The sequence below is a fragment of the Danio rerio genome, chromosome 9, assembly GCF_052040795.2.
Source record: "Danio rerio strain M-AB ecotype USA chromosome 9, GRCz13ab, whole genome shotgun sequence".
NCBI lineage: Eukaryota > Metazoa > Chordata > Actinopteri > Cypriniformes > Danionidae > Danio > Danio rerio.
The window spans coordinates 53375001-53396396 of record NC_141029.1 but is presented as its reverse complement, the minus strand read 5'-3'; the positions used below and the strand labels follow the sequence as shown (position 1 = coordinate 53396396).

Below are 21396 nucleotides of genomic sequence, written 5' to 3'. Positions count from 1 at the left end.
AATAGGCTGGCAAGCTAACATTTGCTGCCGAAGAAACGCTGAAGTTAACATTTGATATTAACACCTTATTATCGTTTTAAGGTAATTTAAAATCACTGATTAAACTGTTTGTCTTTTATGAGTTTGAGTAAAATAAAAATGTTTGTTTTATACTATAGTTGTCTGATAACATTTCCAAATTTCAAGTAAGACTATTGGTTTGAATGACAATTTGTCAGAATAACAAAGTTTTTAGTTAATGGAATTAGGCCTAACTTTACACTTGATATTGATTTTGTACCTTTTAAGTCAACCTTTGTATTGGTTTGTCTAAACATGAATCTTATCTGAAAACATAACTTTTCTTTTATTTTTTATGCCAAAAAAAGGGAACTAAATTATATTTTTATTTTACAGAACAAAAAAAATAAAATAAAGCACACTAACAAGCTAGAGTTTTGTAGGTCATTGGGAAAGTGTTAAGATTAAATGGCAAATAATGTGTATTTTGGTACTACACTGCCATCCTCAAATACAGTCGTTTAATATGCTATTAAGTTAAATGATTCTTGGGTTATTTATCTGAGATGCCTTTATTCAAAGTTGCTAGCATAGCTGTAACATCCTAAATGTAAAACACATTTGCAATGCCCCATTTTTAATGCTTTGTAGCCCAATAATTTTAATGATTTAACTTTTTTTTTTTCATATGGAGTAACTTTAAATAAATAGTTCCTAAAGGTGAATTTTATTAAAAAAACACAAATTTCTTATCGTATTTATTCTTAATAGTTGATGTGTTAATTTTTGTTGACGGATGTCTTGTAGTAAAGTAATATTTATAAACATACAATTTTTATCTATTTTTCGCTCTCTCTTGCGCTTGCTAAGAGGTAAAGTTGGTTTTATATATGCACATTTTGTTCATTTAGCAGTCTATGTATTGTTTACCATGTTACTTTGATTATTCGATCAGAATTAGCATACAAGTTTGACTTATCAACATTAACAATGTTTATTTGATTGTGAACAATGTTGTACGTTGATAGTCATTTGCTGCTAATATGATTTCCCTATTTAGAATTCACAAAGAATGCTTTTCTGAAATTATAATATTAAGGAGAATATCTGAATATAAAACCAACTTTACCTCTATCGTGCTCTCTCCGTGCTACATATATTAAGTGTACAGCATTCCCACAGGCCATGCATTTTCTAGAACAGGGTTGCCCAAACTTTGTCCTGGAGAGCTGGTGTCCAGCAGATTTTAGCTCCAACCCCAGTTAGACACCTGAACCAGCCAATCAAGCTCTTTCTAGGTATTGGAAATTCCTATCAGGCGTGTTTTAGCAAGTTGGAGCTAAATTCTATAGAGGTAAAGTTGGTTTTATATTCACACATTCGTACATTTAGCAGTCTCTATATTGTTTACCATGTTACTTTGAATATTTAATCGGAATTAGCATGCAAGTATGACTTCTAAACAACATTAACACCATTTAATTCACTGTGAACAATGTTGTAGTTTGATAGTCATTTGTTGCTAAAATGATTTCACTATTTAGAATTTGCAAATTATACTCTTATAAAATTATATTATTGAGGGGATTGTCTGAATATTCAAATATAAAACCAACTTTACCTTTATCTAAACTCTGTAGGACACCGGCCCTCCAGGACAGAGTTTGGCCAAGATCTGTTCCAGCTTTCTAGTCATGAAATTTATTTACATTTTAGTCAAAGATTTTTGGTTTTGTTGTAAATTTCTTCAAATTGGTTACCTTGACTTTTAGTTTGCATTTATCAAAATAAAATAAAAAATAAACTTTATTTATTTTTATTATTTTTTGCAGGTTGTTTTGCATCTTGTGGGTGGGCTATTTTTTACGCTCAACAGTATTTGCTTATTGCTATAATAAATATGCTTTAATATATACGCATGCCATAGAAATTCAGCATTTAAGTCAGTGAAAAACAAAGATAAATCACATAATTTGAACTGGCTTAAAGTGTGACTGAGTATAAATGAATATATTCTTTAATTTAAAGAATGTAAAACAATGAATGCACATTGCACCTATTTTGGCTATTTTTTTAGTTCCATTTATATATTCGCTCATTGCTTAATTTTATATATACAGTTGAAGTCACAATTATTAGCCCCCCTGCATATTTTTTCTCAGTTTTTTTTTTTTTAATGGAAAGAAGTTATTTTTGTAAACCGTTTCTAAACAATATTTTTAAAAACTGATTTCTTTTATATTTGCCATGATGACGGCACATGAAATATGACTAGATATTTTTCAAGATACTGGTATTCAACTTAGTGACGTTTTAAAGTTGTAACTAGATTAATTAGGTAAGTTAAAGTAATTAGTCAAGTCATTGTATAACAGTGGTTTGTTTTGTACAAAATTTAAAAAAGTTATTGCTTAAGTGGGTTAAAAATATTGATTGTAAAATGATAAAAAAAAAAAAAACTTTTATTCCAGCCTTAAAACAAATAAGACTTTCTCCAGAAGAAAAAATATTATAGGAAATGCTGTGGGAAAATTCCTTTCTCTGTTAAACATCATTTGGGGAAAAAGAGAAAGGGCCAATAATTTTTACTTTAATTGTATAAAAGCACAACAGCTATTTTCCATTCATTTGAGGTCATGGAAATACAGCATTTTAGTCAATGTTAAACAGTCACAGAATTCAAAATTGGCTGCATAGTAGTTATTAAAAACAACAAATCAATGATATGATCCAGTTAGCTTTATCTTGGTTTTCTCTTCTTTTTTTTTTTTGGTGAACAGATGGTTTGTAGCATCAGCCGACAGCTCAGACGCTCCCAGGACGGTCTATATCTCTGGCACTGGTGCCGTTCTCCTCTTGTTGAAGGACCGGAGACATGCAGTCCCACAGTGGCCGACAGTGCTGGATAATTGACACATTTCCACAAGGCTTTGATGACTCTCGTCTTCTGTCAGTGTCATGTTAGACACGCTAAGGTAAGCAGGAGTGACACATTGGGCCACTAAAATAAGTTCTCCACAGGGATTATAGAGGAAGATCTATGTAAAGGTACCTGGAGTCCAAGCTCCCCTCTGAAATTTTGTGTTTGTGATACTGACAGATTGATTGATGCTATTCGACATGTGGTTATTTTGTTTGATTGCAATTGTTTCCCCACATGAATTGTGTTTGATTTGCAGGATTTGCTTGCATGTCAGTTTGACAAATAGTGTTTTAACTGCTCGTGAAGTCTAAATGTTGAACGCCTCTCAAAGGGGACATTGTGGTATTGTCTTGATAAATGTGTTGGGTTTTTTTTAAGCATGCTGGCTTTTAAGTGAACTAAAAAGTTGTCCACTTATACTTGCAGTAACTGCTTCTGTGTTGTGCATCAGATTTTTATATTGTGCATCAAGTGCCAATCACAATTGCAATAAATAAATAAATAAAGTATAAATTAAATATTGAAATGTATTAAAAACTACATAGGCTAAACCATATTTGCCTGAAAAGAAAAAAGGAAATAATTTTTTTCTAGTTTTCATGATAAGGTGTATAATGGATCATGGTTGATCCGTGATTCGTTCGCATCACAACCAACGCTTCAGAACCTGTGGATTAATTTTTTTTTTAACTTGTAGATTAATCCTAAATTTTATTCCTAAAAACACCCAAGTCATTCAAATCACATGTATGAAAGTATTTAGGCTTTCCTGTAAAATATAATGACGACTGAAGAAGTTGTGTTGGGTTATTCAGGGTGTGGTGGGTTTCTTATGTGTAAGCTGCGCGATTAATCATTAAAAGATTGAGATATCACACTTACGCAACATAAATAAGTGTTTATTAATTCTTTGAATCGCTGCATTCAAATCTGTTTGTGAAAAACGCAAAAATCAGTAAAGATTCAGTCTTTAGTTTTTTGAGTTAGTAATGAAGTCACAAACAGTCAGATAACAGAAGTACTAGGAGAACTGTTTATAGTTTAGATAAAACCACTGGTGTGTATGGTAATGGTAAAGATTAAAATCGCCGTTATATGCATATAACTTGACGCTAAAAAAATGAAAGTTTTAGACAGCAATTTCATTATTTAACCAATAGGTGGCCAAAATTATACCTCTGAATAATTCTTTAAAAATCACACATATTGCAATGAAACATGAAATTTTATGAGTAATAACTGAATCTTTTATTGAAAATGAGACAAAAATAAGTTATTTATTAGTACATTTCTACATTTAGCGTTATCAGCAACCGTAGAAGTAACAATGAATTTTTCACAGCACTGAATATTTAAATTTTATTTTTAATAAAAGTACAGGTTTTAAGTTCTGTTTGTTAAAACTAAAAGTTTCTTGCAGTACTGTTTTTGTAATAAATGGAAAGCAAATAACATTTATCGTCTCCCCTTTTTGGCTGATCTGAAAAGTGGATCAGTCTGTGACAAAGTATAATGTGATCCGAACCATGAGATTTGTGATGTTACCCCACTATTTATGATGCTATTGTAGAAAATGAACAGCAGTTTTTTTTATAATATTAGTAATTTATTATTATTTTATTATTATATATATTTATTAATATATGTATTATTTTTCTTTAATTTGAAACAGATTTTTTGTATGTTTTTGTGAATTATTTTAATATCAAAAGTTTGAAATTTATGGTATGATTATTTTAGTGGATCAAATTGAACTAAATGAATATAAAATATTTTTTAAGAAATAAAATAGGAAACATAAAGGGTTTAAGTTTGAACTAGTAATTAAATATGTATATGACAGACATTTAATAAACACACTGTTAAAAACAGCTTTAAACATACATGCATTTTCAAATGTAAATCTGCTTAATTTTTTTTCAAATGTGTTTAACATTAAATTTTTTTTAAATGTCACCAATTGCCAAAAAGCACATTTTTGTTCATTGAACATTCGTAAAACAAAAAAAGCACATGGACATTTGAAAATGCATGTATCCTTAAACCTGTTTTAACACAGTCTGTGTTTATTAATTAAAATCATTTAGTTTCTAGAGTCACTCAAAAACAAATACAACAAGTGCTTCATTTGAAGAAAGGTTTATTTGCATGATTCATACAGCACTGGTCATTATAAAACAGCATATTGTCCAATATCACAGTTATGCATGGTAGTTCATATTTGGGTCTGAAGAATCCTCACTCGCGTCGTCCTCGTCCTGTTTTTAGCCAGGACACAAACTCTTTTGCTGCCTGGTCCTGCAGGTACGAGCTGACATCACTGGTGTATGTGCCGTCTGCATGTCGTCGTGTCGGGACTCTTGGAGGGGATAAAAAAAAAAACTGTTTAAATTGTTCCGCAAAATATAAAACATTTTCAACATCAGCAGCAAATGATCATGTTAGGATGACTTCTGAACGGTCACATGACACTGAAATAATGACTAAAATCTGCTTTGAATCATTGGAATAAATGACATATGAATGGTCTCACATTTTGCTGTCATTTCTAGCAAATTAATGCAAATATGTAACGCTTTATTGTTCCACTTCTAATACAAAGGCAGCTTTTTTACCATTCTCTATAGCGTATGTTAATTACTGTTAGAAATAATGCTTCTGATATGACATTAAAACATAAATAAGTTACTTTGGCACAAATGCAAAATACAATGCAAATGTGTTTTTTAATTTTTTTTAAATTTTTTTATTGAAATAAAAATGGCAATGACCTTTTAAAATTAACTTTGTTTTAATGAAGTAGTTTTTAGATATTTGTTGTTTTAATTATAAACGCACAATTTTTAATAAATTTACTAATTAAATGCATCTTGATTTTAAATCAAGTCAAATTTAAGACTTTTTAAGACTTTTTTTTTTGAGAATATTATAAAGAAAATTTCAGATTTCTAGAAAAAAAATGCAAAGGTTTTTTTTTTCTAAGGGCCAGTGGAAAATATTTTTACTTGCCCCATTAAAATTCAAACACTTATTTATAAACAAATGTTATTAATTAATTCAATTCAATTCACCTTTTTGTATAACACTTTTACAATGAAGATTGCGTCAAAGCAGCTTCACATAAAAGATCATAGCAAATTGAAACAGTGTAGTTCAGTTTTCAATTAATAGGGTTGCTTGGTTTACCGGTATTATGGTAGTATCGTGATACTATGGCTCCAAGATACTGCAGTGCCACTGTAGTTTGTAAACAGTAATATTGTCATTAATATCTATATACAATAGATAGTTTCATGTGGAAAAGTCACTAAAATGCTCACACGCTTGTGCAACGACAGACCATTTTATTTGAATAGTCTGTGGAGCCCTTTAAGGTTGCAAAACTGCAGAATTTGCACTTTTTATTTCTAACCTATTGCACATTTTCTAACGTTTCAGTTTGAACGCACATCTGAAGATAATTAACATAAATGAGTAAATACTTAAAAAAATGTTTGTTGTGATAAATTGTTGGTTGTACTTATTGAGTAGCTTTACATGGACAGAAAAATTAGGACCTGTTTAAATTTAAGACCTGCAACAACATATTTTGTTGGCCTAAAATGTTGTTTTTGGCATTTAAGACAATGTACTGTATGACTTTTTAAGACCCTGCGGGCACACTGTAGAATATTTAGATGTTTGATTTGGAAAACAATAAAATAAAGTTTATTAAAAGTACAAATTATTTCCATGTTCCCATCTTTGGGAGCCATTTAAAGCATTTTTGTGAATTAAATTGAAAAGTAATTGTTCAATATAAAGAAACTCAAACACCTTTGGAATAATTGGAGGATTAGTAAAAGGACCATTTTAATTTTTGGGTGAATTATCCATCAAGTATTTAGCTAAAATTACAAAAATGATGAGTAATCTTACCCACTCCTCTTAGAGTTCATTAACCACTGAACAAAGTCTTGTGCTCTCCTGGTCTCCAGATATTTGCTGTAGTCATTTGAGAAAGTGCCTTCTGAATGTCTCTTCATGGTGTTTACTTCTCTTGGGTCATTAAATAGCACGTCTTCAGACATAAGGCTGGAAGGAAATATAAAATGCATCATTATCCACACATAAACAAATAAACTGAAAATGATGTCTTCAGTTTGATTTAAAACAAAAAATCAAAGCTGAAGCATGTTTTAAGAGCGTAATGCTATGCATTTTGATGCTGTATGCCAGTTTAGCACATTTTACAACAAAAATAGCAATATTTAATGACGTTTGTGCAAGAACCTATAGAAAAGATAATGAAAAAAATCATATGTAACTTTGTAGTAATATGCATTTACTAACAATATATTTATTAAAGCGATTATTCATGTTTGTTTTTGTTGATGAAAATACAGTTGATCGTTGTTGGATTTACTCAATTCTAAGGAAAGTACTGTAGTTGCAAACAATTTATATGGGCAAAATTTAAACAAACAAATTAAATCTAGTAATGCTCAACTTGATTTATTTGTTTAAATTCTGCCCGTATAAATTGTTTCCTACCATTTCCCTTAAAAAAGAAAAGAAAACAGTAAATCCAATGACTAATTTATTTCAGTGCATGTTAACTCATGATGCATTAACTATTGTTAATAAGGACCAACTTTTGTTTTTAACAATGCATTAGTAAATGTTGAACTTAAATGAATAAATGCTCTACAAGTATTGTAAGTAGTACAATCAAAATTTCAGTGCAGGCTAAGGCTGCATGATATTGGAAAAATCGGACATTGCGATATTTTGTTTTGCTGCGTTTTTTTATTTGTTTATATATTTTTTATATTGCAATATGAGCAATACTCATTTATATCGAAATATCTATTCATTTTTAAAAAAAAAACTACTTACCACAATGTTAAATCAGAAAAATATCAATCTCTAAACATGTTTTTTGGATTTTAAATTTGGAAAATAAAAGTGTTATGGATGCGACCAAAGAAAGTCTGAGTTTACAGTACACAACATACTTTGTAGAAATTCTGTGAATTAAACTGCACAACCCAAAAGAAATGATACTCATCAAAAGGATAAGAATTAGCTCAATATAGAACAAAAATGATTGATTTTATTTGTGATTTTTACATTTATGAGGAAAAATTCTCATTATGCATGCGACACCTCTCCGTTATGGATGTGACTCGTAAGAAATTGGCACTTGTTTGGCTTTAATAATTTCCTACAATTATATTTGATTTACCAGAGACATTTTTCAAAAGTATTTTTAAAGTATTTTTTAAAAGTATTGTAAAATAGACAAATGCAGAAATTGTTCTGCTATTTTGATGAAAAGGTTTTTCAATTGCTTATATAAATATAATTTCATAGGATGATTATAATAGCTCTATTCGAAAAGATTTCATTAATTTAGACGACTGGTGGTGGTGGTGGGGCGGGAGATCAAGTCTTTTTCTATGCAGTGCATTTGCATAAAGTAATAAATTACATTTAAAGAATATCTTAATACAAAAGAGTAAAATTAAAAGTGAAATAAGCATTGCTTTATGATTTTTCTGGTCAGTGTAACAAACATAAAATAACATGGTCATCGTACACATTTTATACAATAATTAAAAAATCTTGAATGAATCAAATCCTTTGATATCAGTGCTCAAACAAGATGAGCAAGTTGATAGGACTCACTGATGTTGTACTCGTACAATTCTGGTGTCCTATTTAAAATAAGTGTTCAAAGCACTTCCATGCAAATAGCATGCTTTCCATAAAAAAAAAAATAAATAAATAAAACAGCGAAACCCAAGTTTTTTTTTTTTTTTTTTTTTGTTTTTTTTTTTTTGTTGTTGCTTGGCCTTGTGTTTTACTGCACTGTAAAAATACTCAAATTTCTCTGTTAATGTTTTCAGACAATTGTATATGATTTACCAGTCACACAAGTGCCAATAACACATCGGTCTTCTATAAGAAGTTTCACGTCTAGGGTTGCGTGGTTTACCGGTACTATATGGTAGTGTCGTGATACTATGGCTCCAAAATACTGGCAGTGCCACTGTAGTTTGTAAACTGTAGTATCATCATTAATGGTCTATCTACAATAGATAAAGTTGCATGTGGAAAAGTCACTAAAATGTGCGCACACTTGTGCAACGATAGACCATTTTAATTGAATAGTCTGTGGAGGCCTTTAAGGTTGCAAACTGTGCAGAATTCGCACCTTTTATGATAGCCTATTGCACGTTGCATGCTTTAGTTCGAACGCACATCTGAATCGGATCATTCCTGTTTCTGTCAATATGATTTGGTAGCTACAACAACCACAACATTCTCTTAGAGCAACTCACAAATTAAAACTTTGAATTACTTTGCATTATCTGATAGAAAAAACAATAGATGAAAAACCAAGAATAGCAACAGGAAACTTTAAAACTATTTTTGACAACCTCATGTAGCCTAATTGTGTTGAAAAATGCTCTTTGTTGCATTTTATTTGGTATAATTTGTATTTTTATTTTAATGTGTTTTTTGTTGGTCACTTATATACAAAATAAACAAAAAAATAAATACATTTTAGTCGAGGTAATGTGCAAATAATACTGTTTCACTGTTTAATTATGAATGAAAATCAAGTACTTATTATAACATAAAATATAGTATTTGACATTTTTCTTTATAATTTGAGTTATGAATTACAGTATCACAATACTACTTAGTATTAAAGCTGTGCAATTAATCAAATTCGGTTTCGATTTTGGCTTCTAACGATTATGAAACACCATTGATCGAGATCAACAATTATTGCATCATATACCGCCCCCTTTCCAGTTGTACACATTTGTTGCTCTGCAAAGCTCAGTTCCACGTGAAAATGACGAAAAGCATGTGCTGTATTGTAACTTTTGCAGCACGGGATGCGCATCCATTGATTTTCCATTAAATCCATTTATTGATTTACATTCAAATCATTCGTGTTTTTAAACGCGTGAAAGAGCACATACTGTTGTTAATATTCCTGCTGCCGCCTTTTTTTAATCATTAATTAAACAACAAAATGAGAAAATCCCTCACTGCTTTTGACTGAATGACTTTTGTAGCTGAAGTGTTGCTTAAAGCACAGTTTGTTTCATATTTTTATTCCATTGTATTTATTTCCCTTTCCTTATTTACAGGGAGGAAAATAACTATATATACAGTTGAAGTCAGAATAATTAGTCCTCCGGGATTATTAGCGACCCTTTCCCCAATTTCTGTTTAAAGGAAAGATTTATTTTTAACCTATTTTTCAAAAATAATCAAAAATATGAATTGCAATCAAAAGTATAAATTGCTTAAAGGGGCAAATAATATTGAGCTATTAAAATAGGTTTCAATACAGTCAAACCTGCTTTTATTCTAGCCGAAATAAAACAAATAAGCCTTTCTCCAGAAGAAAAAAATATTAGAGGAAATACTGTGAAAAACTGCTCTGTTAAACATCATTTGGGAAATATTTATATATCTAAAAAAAAAAAAATCACAGGAGGGCGAATAATTTAGACTTCAACTAATAATCGTTTTGAATAATCGTGATTACAATTATGACCGAAATAATTATGATTATGATTTTTCCCATAATCGAGCAGCCCTAATTGGTATCGTGATACTTCAGCTAATATAGTATCGTAAGATTAATGAATGGCATCACGACAATTCTAGTCACAACCATAAACAAGCTTTTCCTTATCAATGAAATTAATTAGGAATTTAATTTAGGAATTTAAATTTCCTTATTAAAAAATCTGTCATTAGTTCTATAGAGAACTAACTCTTATCTTTTTGATTAGCATAGTTTCTTTTGGGTTGTGTTGTTTATTTCACAGAATTTCTACAAAGTCATTTGTATACTGTAATCTCGCATACTTTTTGGGTCACATCCATAACGCATGGTTATTTTCCTCATGTAAAATACATAAAATGTTTAGAGATTGATGTTTTTCTGATCCCATAACACTCTTTAGTTTAGTATGGCAAATATAAACCGATGTTTCAGTATAATGTTCACATTTACTGACTCTGTCAATTTATGTTTTAAGTTTTTACTGTTGCATCCATAATGGAATTGCTCATATATTGTTCAGCCTTAATGTAGACCATTAAATAAAAAGAAACAATTGCTAATAAATACCTGCCGTTTTCCTCCGTGTCTTGTAAGGGGATCTGCAGGCTGCTCTGGATCAGGATGAGAAGTAAAAGTCCAATGAAAGCATAGATCCTTACCATCATCTTACCTGAGGATTGGACCACACATCTACTCAGTAAAGCATTTATGCAATCAGGCTGTCAAGATGTAGGGCTAAAATAAGTTCTCCAGCTCACCTGGTTTGTGTCGGGTCGTGGCGGAGAGATAAAGTGGAGGATTTTAATGTCGTCTCGCTGGTTTTCTCTTTTCTTGGCTCCCAGTGCGGTTTCATGGTCCCAGCCTGATGTTCACTGTCTTATATAGTGATGCCCAGGTGGCATGATCCACACGCACGCACGCACGCACACACTTATTAGTTTCAATCCATTAATCTCAATGCTTGAATGTATTTGCTCTGTGATCGTGTTTGAAAGAGAGATGGGGAAATGGTCAAACAAGTCAAAATGTCACTTAAGGTAAAAATCAAACATGTTTCAGTCCTGTTAAAATAAAAGAGAGCAAATAATTGCATAAGCCAAGCAGGATGACATACGTTCACTCACATTTCTAGAAACTGATGTTTACTAAGCTGCTTTTTCCCACAATACTGTTTTTTTTTTACTTTCTGTAATTCTTTTGGCATGTTTAAGGTTGTCAAAATGAGCAGACATGATCAGAGGCAAGTTTTACAAAAACTGTGCACTAAGGACTCTGAAGCAAGTGTTGAACAAATGCCAAATGCCCCCTTTAGAGACTAGACCTCTTATCAATGTTTATATTTAGAGTAAGTGGCAAGAGAAGGGGTGAATTGGAAAATAATAAATAGTATGAAATACTACCTGAAATCTCAAACAGAGTTTGAAGACATTTTAAGACTAGACTTGATCAAGTGATTTTTACCAGATGTTGAATTGGACATTAAACAATTTACCTTTTGCTTAAAGGTGAAGACCCCACTCAATGTTTGTGCTGCACAATTCCCCTTATTGTAAAACACATTTTACTGGACAGTCCTGCCTTTAATGATTACAGAAGACTCTTTTATGAAATGAATGGACATTTTTAACAAAGTGATACCAGGAAAATGATCATTTATTAACCCTAAAGATCTTATTTCATGTATTCGTTTGTTGATTTATTTATTTTTTAATTGTATATTTGTTATTGAAGTGTTCTTGCCATGAGAATAGTCTGGGTTGCTGATTTGTGGGATATTGGGATAATGTGTGTTTGTAATTATCTGGGTGCCATGTGATGTATTATTGTGATAGTAGCCAATAGGTTAACTAAATATTTACTAAATAAATACAAGAACTTTTTAAGGGTAAAATAATAATAAAGAAATTATAATAATCTTTATAAAAAAGAAAATAAGTAAATAAATCAATAGACGCATGTAAGGGAAAAAAAGAAGAAAAATAGGGAAACATCATATTATAAGTACTAATAATGGTCAGACTCTGTAAAGGCACTATATATACATTGGTCTTGATTTAATGTTGTGGTTTGCTGACTGTACATTGCAATGTTAGGCTCGTTGTTAGTTTTAAACAAGTTTGTGGATTTACAGTGCATTCGGAAAGTATTCATACTCTCTCCACATATTTATGTTAGAGCCTTATTCCAAAATTATTAAATTCATTTATTTCCTCAACATTCTACACACAACACCCCATAATGACAATGTGAAAAAAGTTTCGAAATTGTTGCAAATTTATTAAAAATAAAAAAGCTGAAAATTCACATGTACATCAGTGTTCACAGCCTTTGCTCAATACTTTGTTGATGCACGTTTGGCAGCAATTACAGCCTCAAGTCTATTTGAATATGATGCCACAAGCTTGGCACACCTGTCTTTGGGAATTTTTGCCTATTCCTCTTTGCAGTACCTCTCAAGCTCTATCAGGTTGGATGGGAAGTGACGGTGTGCAGCCTTTTTAAGATCTCTCTAGAGATGTTCAATAGGATTTAGGTCTGGGCTCTGGCTGGGCCACTTAAGGACATACACAGAGTTGTTGTAAAGCCACTCCATTGATATTTTGCTGGAAGATGAACCGTCGCCCCAGTATGAAGTAAAGAGCACTCTGCAGCAGGTCTTCATTCAGGATGTCTTTGTACATTGCTGCATTCATCTTTCCCGCTATCCTGACTAGTCTTCCAGTTCCTGCTGCTGAAAAACATCCCCACAGCATGATGCTGCCACCACCATGCTTCACTGTAGGGATGGTATTAGCCTGCTGATGAGCAGTGCCTGGTTTTCTCCCAATGTAACGCCTGGCATTCTCTCCAAAGAGTTAAATTTTAGTCTCATCAGAGCAGAGAATTTATTTTCTTATGGTCTGAGAGTCCTTCAGATGCCTTTTAGCAAATTCCAGGTGGGGAGTGTCTTCCGTCTCACCACTCTGCCATACAGGCCTTTGTTGTCCTTCTGTAAGGTTTTCCTCTCTTCACAGAAGAACGCTGGAGCTCAGAGTGACCATTGAGTTATTAATCACCTCCCTGACTAAGGCCCTTCTCCCCTGATCACTCAGCTTAGATGGACGGCCAGCTCTAGGAAGAGTCCTGGTGGTTTCAAACATCTTCCACTTATGGATAATGGAGGCCACTATGCTCATTGGAAGTTTCAGAGCAGCAGACATTTTTCTGTAACCTTCTCCAGCCTTGTGCCTTGACAATCCTGTCGTGGAGGTCTACAGACAATTCCTTTGTCTTCATGCTTGGTTTGTGCTTTGACATGTACTGTCAACCCTGGAACCTTATATAGACAGGTGTATGCCTTTTCAAATCATGTCCAATCAACTGAACTTACCACAGGTGAACTCCAATGAAGCTGCTGAAACATCTCAAGAATGATCAGTGGAAACAGAATGTACCCGAGCTCAATTTAGAGCTTCACTGCAAAGGATGTAAATACATTTGTCCATGTGATTTTTCAGCTTTTTATTTTTAATAAATTTTCAACAATTTCAAAAACTCTTTTTTTTTTTTTTTTTTTTTTTTTTTTTTTTTTTAACGTTGTCATTATGGGGGATTGCTTGTGGAATTTTGAGGAAATCAATTAATTTAATCCATTTTGGAAAAAGGCTGTAACATAAAAAAATGTGGAAAAAGTGAAGCGCTATCAATACTCTCCAGATGTACTGTAAATAGTATAACATTATTTTGGTTAAAGCAAAGTTGGAACATTCTGAATTAGGCCTGTCACAAGAATCAATATATGGACTTAATCACTTTTTAAGGGCAAAATAATAATATGAAAAATTATAACAATCTTTATTTATCGCACAACGCATGAATATGACCTCAATCATTTTTAGTGATGCAATATATATATATCACACATGCATTGAAACAAAAACAAATTAATCCTAGCAAGATTTTAGCTGACCTTGCAACATCTCTATCTTTATTGGAGGTTTGAGTGTCAGTACGGTTAAACACTTTAGTATTTACTGTAAATTACTATAGTATATTTTCATGTGGGTGTCTGACAACTAAAAATAGATCTGCCAGCAGATATCACAGCCTCTTATTTTTTACCTTGCACTTTTTTGCTAACTTTTATTATAATTTTTTTTATAAGGATTTGTGTTCACATTCTGATTCCTTTGTCTCAGTATTAAATCGTTAAAATGACTAATTAAATGATGTATTAAGATTGAAATATGATGTGTTCTTTGGAAGCGTGCACGTTTATTGTGATGCTATTATATTGTCATTATATAAGTGGAATAACATGGTCTTAAAATGACAATGTTGTTTATCGCAGTATATTTTAATGCAATATATCATACAATAAAAAAATTATATCATGACAGGCCTATTCTGAATGGCACTACTTGCTTTTTTTGGGCATTTATGCATATCTTTAAGTTATTCAGCCAGCAGGTGGCACTATTTATATACCATAATAAACTGTTACATAAAATATAAAAGCCTGTACACTAGTCAAATGCATCTTACAGCACCAGAATAGAAATATTAATTCACGATTATAGTGTTTCATTTTTTTATTTTTTATTAATAATTAATACACATAGAAGCTAGAATGAGTGACCTTCGTTTTTTTAGAAATCACCTTATTTCATATTCTATTACAGTACCCCTCATTTTGCAAGAACTGTACATGTTTCATTTTTGTATTGGCGTATATGGTGACAATATATTTTTATACCCCTTTGGTATCTAACATATGGAAGAAGAAAAAAGCCAATTAAACATACAACTCCTTCAAGCACAAATTTCTTTCAGGAAAACATTAATCAAAAATCAGTGGCATTAAAATCCTGAATATTTCTTTACAGATGTACTCAATCACACATTGAAGTCAGTGCATAAACACCAAGCGCCTGCATAAAACATCAATTCCACAATTGATCTGTAAATGTATCCTCATAAAAGATGCCCAAAGTCTGTGATGACTACATTCATATCAGGTCACATTCATAGAGTAATCACCACAGCTATTCAATATAAAAAAGACAACATCTAATATGCCACATATATGCAAGAATAAAAACAACAATATAAAAATGTCAATGACGAAAGAGTTTGTTCTCATCAACGTGTTCTATATACAGACTAACATGTAAAGCAAAGCAACAGTGTTTTGCAACTGGAACAATTTTGTCTTCATGAAGCATCAACATGTCCTTCATTTTTTCTCAGCAAAGCAGTTCTTCAGAAAATGGTTCAAGTGTGTGTAGAGATGGTATCTCGCTTTACCAGATAGTGAGTGATCCTTATCGGTGTACCACTGAAAAACGCAACAAATTTAGATTATTTTTGAGTAATCAAGCTATTTCACTGCTCAAAGAGCAGGTCACATGGTATTTTATAGTGTGCTAATGTTGTTGCAGTCTCTTATTACGGGTTTAAATGCATCTGAGGTCAGAAAGCCTTGTCATTTTTCTCTAAATTCAATATTATAACAATTTTGCAATGATTTCCATATGGTTTATTCAAATCTATTCTTTGCTTAAGGTCTGTATACACAGCAGTTCTGTCTGGTTCTTAAATCAGATTGGCTGATAGCCGTGTGGTTTCCTGCAATACCAGCACTTGTATAGCCTCTTCACCATTGTGTATTACTCCGCCCACATAGTGCCAAACAGCAAGCTAAACTAACTCTCTACAGTTTGATGAATAGTTCGACGAGGCTTTTTTTAGGCGAGAATGTAGTTTAGATTGCAGCTATGCAGTTTTTTTTTTTTATAAGGATAGTGCTTAATTTAAAGTATGTTTGCATAATTTTGGAGATTCAGCATGTTGGGGGCCATCAGCCTGTCATATTGAGCAGAGCAAAGAAATTGACGGCTGACATTCCGCCAACAGAGACCGCGTAAGTCCTTAAGGTAGGGGTGTCCAAACTACGGCCCGCGGGCCATCTGCGTCTCACTATAGTTGTTAAACGTGATATTCAGACATCCCAACTCTCCCGGGAGTCCTGGGTGTCTCTATGCATTTGCGGGACTCATAATGCCCGCAAACGATTGATAATCTCCCAGAAATCGTGCGTGTCCCTCCCGGTCCTCAAATAAGTTGCGGACCCTTCTCACCCCCAGATCCCTCCTCGCTCTTCAGACACGTTGCGTGCACTGTCAACCCCCCACCTCCAAAGAGCACGTTTCACATGATGACCATGTCATCGTACATTACAATGTTTCTGACGAGGCCAAATTTGTCGACATTGCCCAACCCTAGTCTCAACAGGCGTTTTTGGCAATTTATCTTTAGCGATCTAACTCTTTTAGGTTGGAGGGTCTCATTGCTCACCCTGATTTTTAGCTTCCTTCACAGGTTCTCAATTAGATCCAAGTCAGGATTCTGGCTGTGCCACTACAAAAGTTACTATTTTTATATTACCACTTTTTGTTGTGTGTTTTGCGTTGTAGTCATGCTGAAATGTCTACTAGTGCCTACTTTACTACTAATTGAAAAAAAATGCATAATGGGGTACTTCATTAATTAGACACTCACCATTGCTTCAAAGTCGACTTGATTTTCAACCAGAGCTTTGGAAATTTGCGCTGCCTGCTGGAAGTGGACATTGTCTAGAGTAGTGAAGTCAAAACGGTAAGAAAACATGTCAAGAAAATCTTAATGCTGCGCACAGTACAGTTTATAATGAAAATGAATGGTCTATTTCAACATTTCTTGTTTAATTCAGTATCTTACTGACTGTTTCTATGTAATTCAGAAAAAAATGTTTTTGTAATTATTTTTCCTCCATTGAAGTTTTGGATCAATCCATCATCTCATAACTAGTTAATGATACTGTAAATTACCAGTAGTAGATGTCGTTGATGTAGATGTTGTAGTAGCAGTGATTGCGGTAGTAGTAGTAGTAGTAGTAGTAGACGTTGTATTAGTTGTAGCAGACGCTGTAGTATCAGTAGTGGTAGTCATTGTTGTGGTAGTATCAGCAGTAGTAGACATTATAGTAATAGTTGTGGTTGTGATTGTAGTAGCAGCAATAGTAGTTAATAATTATATAGTAATATAAGTAACTTTCTGCAGTAGTAGTAGTTAGGGTAGTACTTGTGATTTATTATCATTGTCATTTATTATTACTGTTGTCCTTTCTTTCTTTTTACTGTCATTATTTCTATTATACATTACTAAACATAGTTGTTACTCCCTAACTCTGACTGGTTTCTTCTGTATCTGTTTTACTTATATCTGCGAGACTAGATTCATTTACTGTACCTGACTATATTGTTTTTTTTGTTTTTTTTTTTAATTGTTTTGTTATGGTTTTTTGTTGATGTTTTTTGTATTTGTATGATCCCAATTTATGTACCTTTTTGCATATTCTAATAAAAAAAAAATGATACTGTACATTGCTGTTTTGTCTGCTCTCAGATGTGTATTTAATTAGTTACCGTCTGCAGTGCCGTGCACCAGCAAGTACTGCACCGACTTGAAATTTTTTGCCCTGTCGGTCACTGTCGAATTCTGGAAACAAACAAATATATGAAGTGCTATAATAAGCACTGTTCTGAAATCAGGCATGTGCTTTCTTACAGGTCAACTTACTTTATAACTTTCAAAGTTGTCTTGAGGGCGATGCATGTATCTCTCTGTGTAAACGGCATCTGTGAAAATGTAGTTGGATTGAGTTAAGACTGCACAACCATTTCTGGTAAATCACAATGAAATCATGGCCTCAATAACTATTTTAACAGAATATGGCAGTGTTTATTATAAGGGATTCATTTGTGTGCTTTTATTTTAGTTCATGTCCTCATGATCTTTATATAACTTCCCCTCCCACAGCATCTCTTTACTGATTGGTGTTCATTGGTGTGAGGGGCGGGATCAATCTATCACTCACATCTGTCAACACATGAATATCCAATCAAATCCCACAAAATATAGTCCAATCCAACATGTTCTTTTACTAGAAATCCCAATATGTGGGCAAGCAGCTTGCCTTTATTAGAAATAACAAGCTTGTATGCGCAAAAGACGCGATATATGACCGGCCCTTAGTTAATAGCCTCAGCCATGGTTAATCCAGTATGCATGGGCTTAAGCCTTGGTGTGCAAACCTTAAACCAGCGGACAGTTGGCATGTATATTAGTTGCAGCAGTTTTGTTCCATGCAGAGACACTGTGTTGAAGCCTTTAATGTCAGTTAATTGTGATGAATTAAAGCTAATAGTGAAATCGGATAATTGCTGCTTCCTAAGATCCACATCTTTTTACTAATGTACATCACAATAGGGAAAAGACTTGTTACTTGCATTTAATGGTGATTAAAAAGAATCTTTCGAGAGGGGTCTGGCTGCAGACTCAGTGCAGTGCAATCTGAGCTGCATCCAATGCTTTTTAATCCGCTCACCTAACCCCACCCGTCACAATGACGTCACTCACTCCATTGAGTGCATTGTGTCTGACATTGCATCGCTGCGTGATGCAATCTCAGCTTGCATCATAAAGGCTGCATCCAGATACTATTGAATCTTTCTGTATTCAAAATCATGAAATCCATACCATAATATTCCCACTTTGCAACAGGAGCCACAGCAATTCCACATTTGAAAAGCCCACTTCCTGATCCCAGAGCCATAGACGTCACATAACCGCCATAGGACTGTAATCAAGAAGAATGTTTCCTCATTAACGTGGAGTTTATTTTAGATCTTATCATGATTATTTATACTTTAATGTGAAGTCTATCAAGATAAGAAATAAATCTTATTTTAGATATCCATTTGCATATCTGAAAGTTTATATTTGCTTTAAAGACGATCAATTTTATTCAGCAAAAGTGCATCAAATGGATAAAAGTCACACTAAAAAACAAATAATGTTACCAAATTTACTACTATTTTGCAAAAATGATGTCATTGTACATTCCCTTAAAATATTAGACAGGAAAAACATTCGGTATTGATCGTAAAGAGCCTTTTTTTTAAATCATCAAATTATATCAGAATTATTTCTGGAGGATTACGTGACACTGGAGTACAGGCCTGTCACAATAATCAATATATGGACTTATCGCACAACACGTGAACATGACCTCATTTTTAGTAATGCAATATATATCGCTCATGCATAAACAATTTTAGCGATATTTAAGCTGATTGTGCAACATCTCTCTATCTCTATTGGAGGTGTTAGTGTCAGTATGGTTAAACACTCTAGTATTTACTATAAATCATTTAGTATATTTTCATGTGGGTGTCTGACAACTGAAAATAGATCTGGTAGCAGATATCACAGACTGTTGCTTTTTACCATGAACCTTTTTGTTATTATTTATGTAGATATGCATTTTCACATTCTGATTCCATTCATTCATTTTTCTTCAGCTTAGTCACTTTATATATATATATATATATATATATATATATATATATATATATATATATATATATATATATATATATATATATATAAAATGCTTTATACCTGATGCTTAAAATTTTTTTATTTATTTTTATTAATTTTATATATATTATATATATTATATATATTATCTATATTATCAGAACTGCTACAAAACTAATAGGATCTGAAATTTTTACAACTATACAACCACGCTACAAGCAATGCACTCTGAATGAAGCTAAAAGAATTTTAAGTAACCCATCTCATGTACTCTTTACATTTTATCTTTTACCTTCTGGTAGAAGATACAGAACTTTCCGCTGGAAGCGAAACAGACTTAAGAACTCTTTTATTCCAGTGTCAATCAGACTGTTGAACACTGATCGATAATGTATGTAATTCTTTTGCATGTTGGCTTATTTTTAATTGTCATTGTGTCAGAATCTGCTGAAGTGCTGTGTGAGTCCACAGAAAATTTCTCTTTGAGGGACAATGAAGTATACAAACAAACCAAAAAACTAATCTGGGGTCGCCACAGCAAAATGAACCGCCAACTTATCCAGCATATGGTTTTTACGCAGCGGATGCCCTTCCAGCTGCAACCTATCACTGGGAAACACACACACTCAAACACTGCGGTCAATTTTAGCACACCCAATTCACCTGTACCGCATGTCTAGTAGGGGAAACCGGAGCACCCGGAGGAAACCAACGCTAACACTAAGAACATGCAAACTCCACACATAAATGCCAACTGACCCAGTGGAGGCACGAATCAGCGTCTTTCTTGCTGTGAGGCGAATGTGCTACCCACCGCGCCACCACATTCTGACTCCAATGCCTCATTATTAAATTGTTAAAGTGACAATTAAATTAAAGATTCTTCAATGAATAAAAAATGTATATGAATGATATTTAATGTGTTCTTTGGAAGAGCGTACTTGCATTGTGATGCTATTATATTGTCATTCTGGCATAAAATGGTCTCAAAATAACAATAATATCATTTATCGCAGTATATTTTGGTGCAATATATCACACAACAGAATAATTGATATCGTGACCGGCCTATAATGCTTTAAAATTCAGTTATTTAAAACATGAATATTTCACAGTATAACAGTTGTGCTGTATTTCTGATCAAATAAATTCACCCAGAGGTGACGTCTTCAAAAAAGCATCCTAATTATTCCAAACTTTTGAACGTGATCCTGAAATTTGACTTAATTAATAACACAATAACAAAAACACTAGTGAATGTACAGACATGAAAGCAGGTTTTAATGAAAGCACTGCACTTACCCAACCCCACATCGCAATTCTGTCCTTGTCAATGAAACCCATTTCAATGAACTTTCTGAAATGAAACGCACAAAGCAATTACAAAACAACTCTTATAAACCAAACATCTTTTGTAGATGATGATTTGTCATGAAAATCTGTCAGCTTGTCTAGCATTTGTCCTTCATCAACCTCTTTTTGACAGATTCCC

General features: G+C 32.8%; 2 protein-coding genes and 1 long non-coding RNA gene across 9 annotated transcripts in view; 1 reads left to right on the top strand and 2 right to left on the bottom strand.

The window, feature by feature from the left end:
* Positions 1-21396, top strand: part of LOC137496507 (uncharacterized) — an 84580-nt gene that overhangs the window by 182 nt on the left and 63002 nt on the right. For all 6 annotated transcript variants that reach the window (XR_015500063.1, XR_015500061.1, XR_015500062.1 and 3 more), the window contains exon 2: positions 2781-2975. This is a non-coding gene — a long non-coding RNA (uncharacterized LOC137496507). The remainder of the gene's footprint in view (positions 1-2780; positions 2976-21396) is intronic.
* fap (fibroblast activation protein, alpha) overlaps positions 1-21396 on the bottom strand; it is a 73397-nt gene that overhangs the window by 21771 nt on the left and 30230 nt on the right. Inside the window, exons 21-26 of one of the 2 annotated variants that reach the window (XM_087268486.1) lie at positions 21207-21261; positions 19062-19161; positions 18102-18160; positions 17948-18020; positions 17043-17116; positions 14037-15819 (exon numbers count right to left, since the gene is read on the bottom strand). In XM_087268486.1, coding sequence (XP_087124612.1) covers positions 15718-15819; positions 17043-17116; positions 17948-18020; positions 18102-18160; positions 19062-19161; positions 21207-21261 — 463 coding nt within the window. In that variant the 3' untranslated portion in view covers positions 14037-15717. Of the gene's footprint in view, positions 1-14036; positions 15820-17042; positions 17117-17947; positions 18021-18101; positions 18161-19061; positions 19162-21058; positions 21262-21396 lie in introns of those variants that run through there. The other variant, XR_015499936.1, reaches the window with a different exon arrangement.
* On the bottom strand, positions 5050-11359 carry gcgb (glucagon b). The gene is given in 4 exon segments (NM_001242770.1): positions 5050-5282; positions 6842-6997; positions 11070-11172; positions 11261-11359. Coding segments are annotated over 3 exon segments (375 nt in total). The 5' UTR covers positions 11168-11172; positions 11261-11359; the 3' UTR covers positions 5050-5161.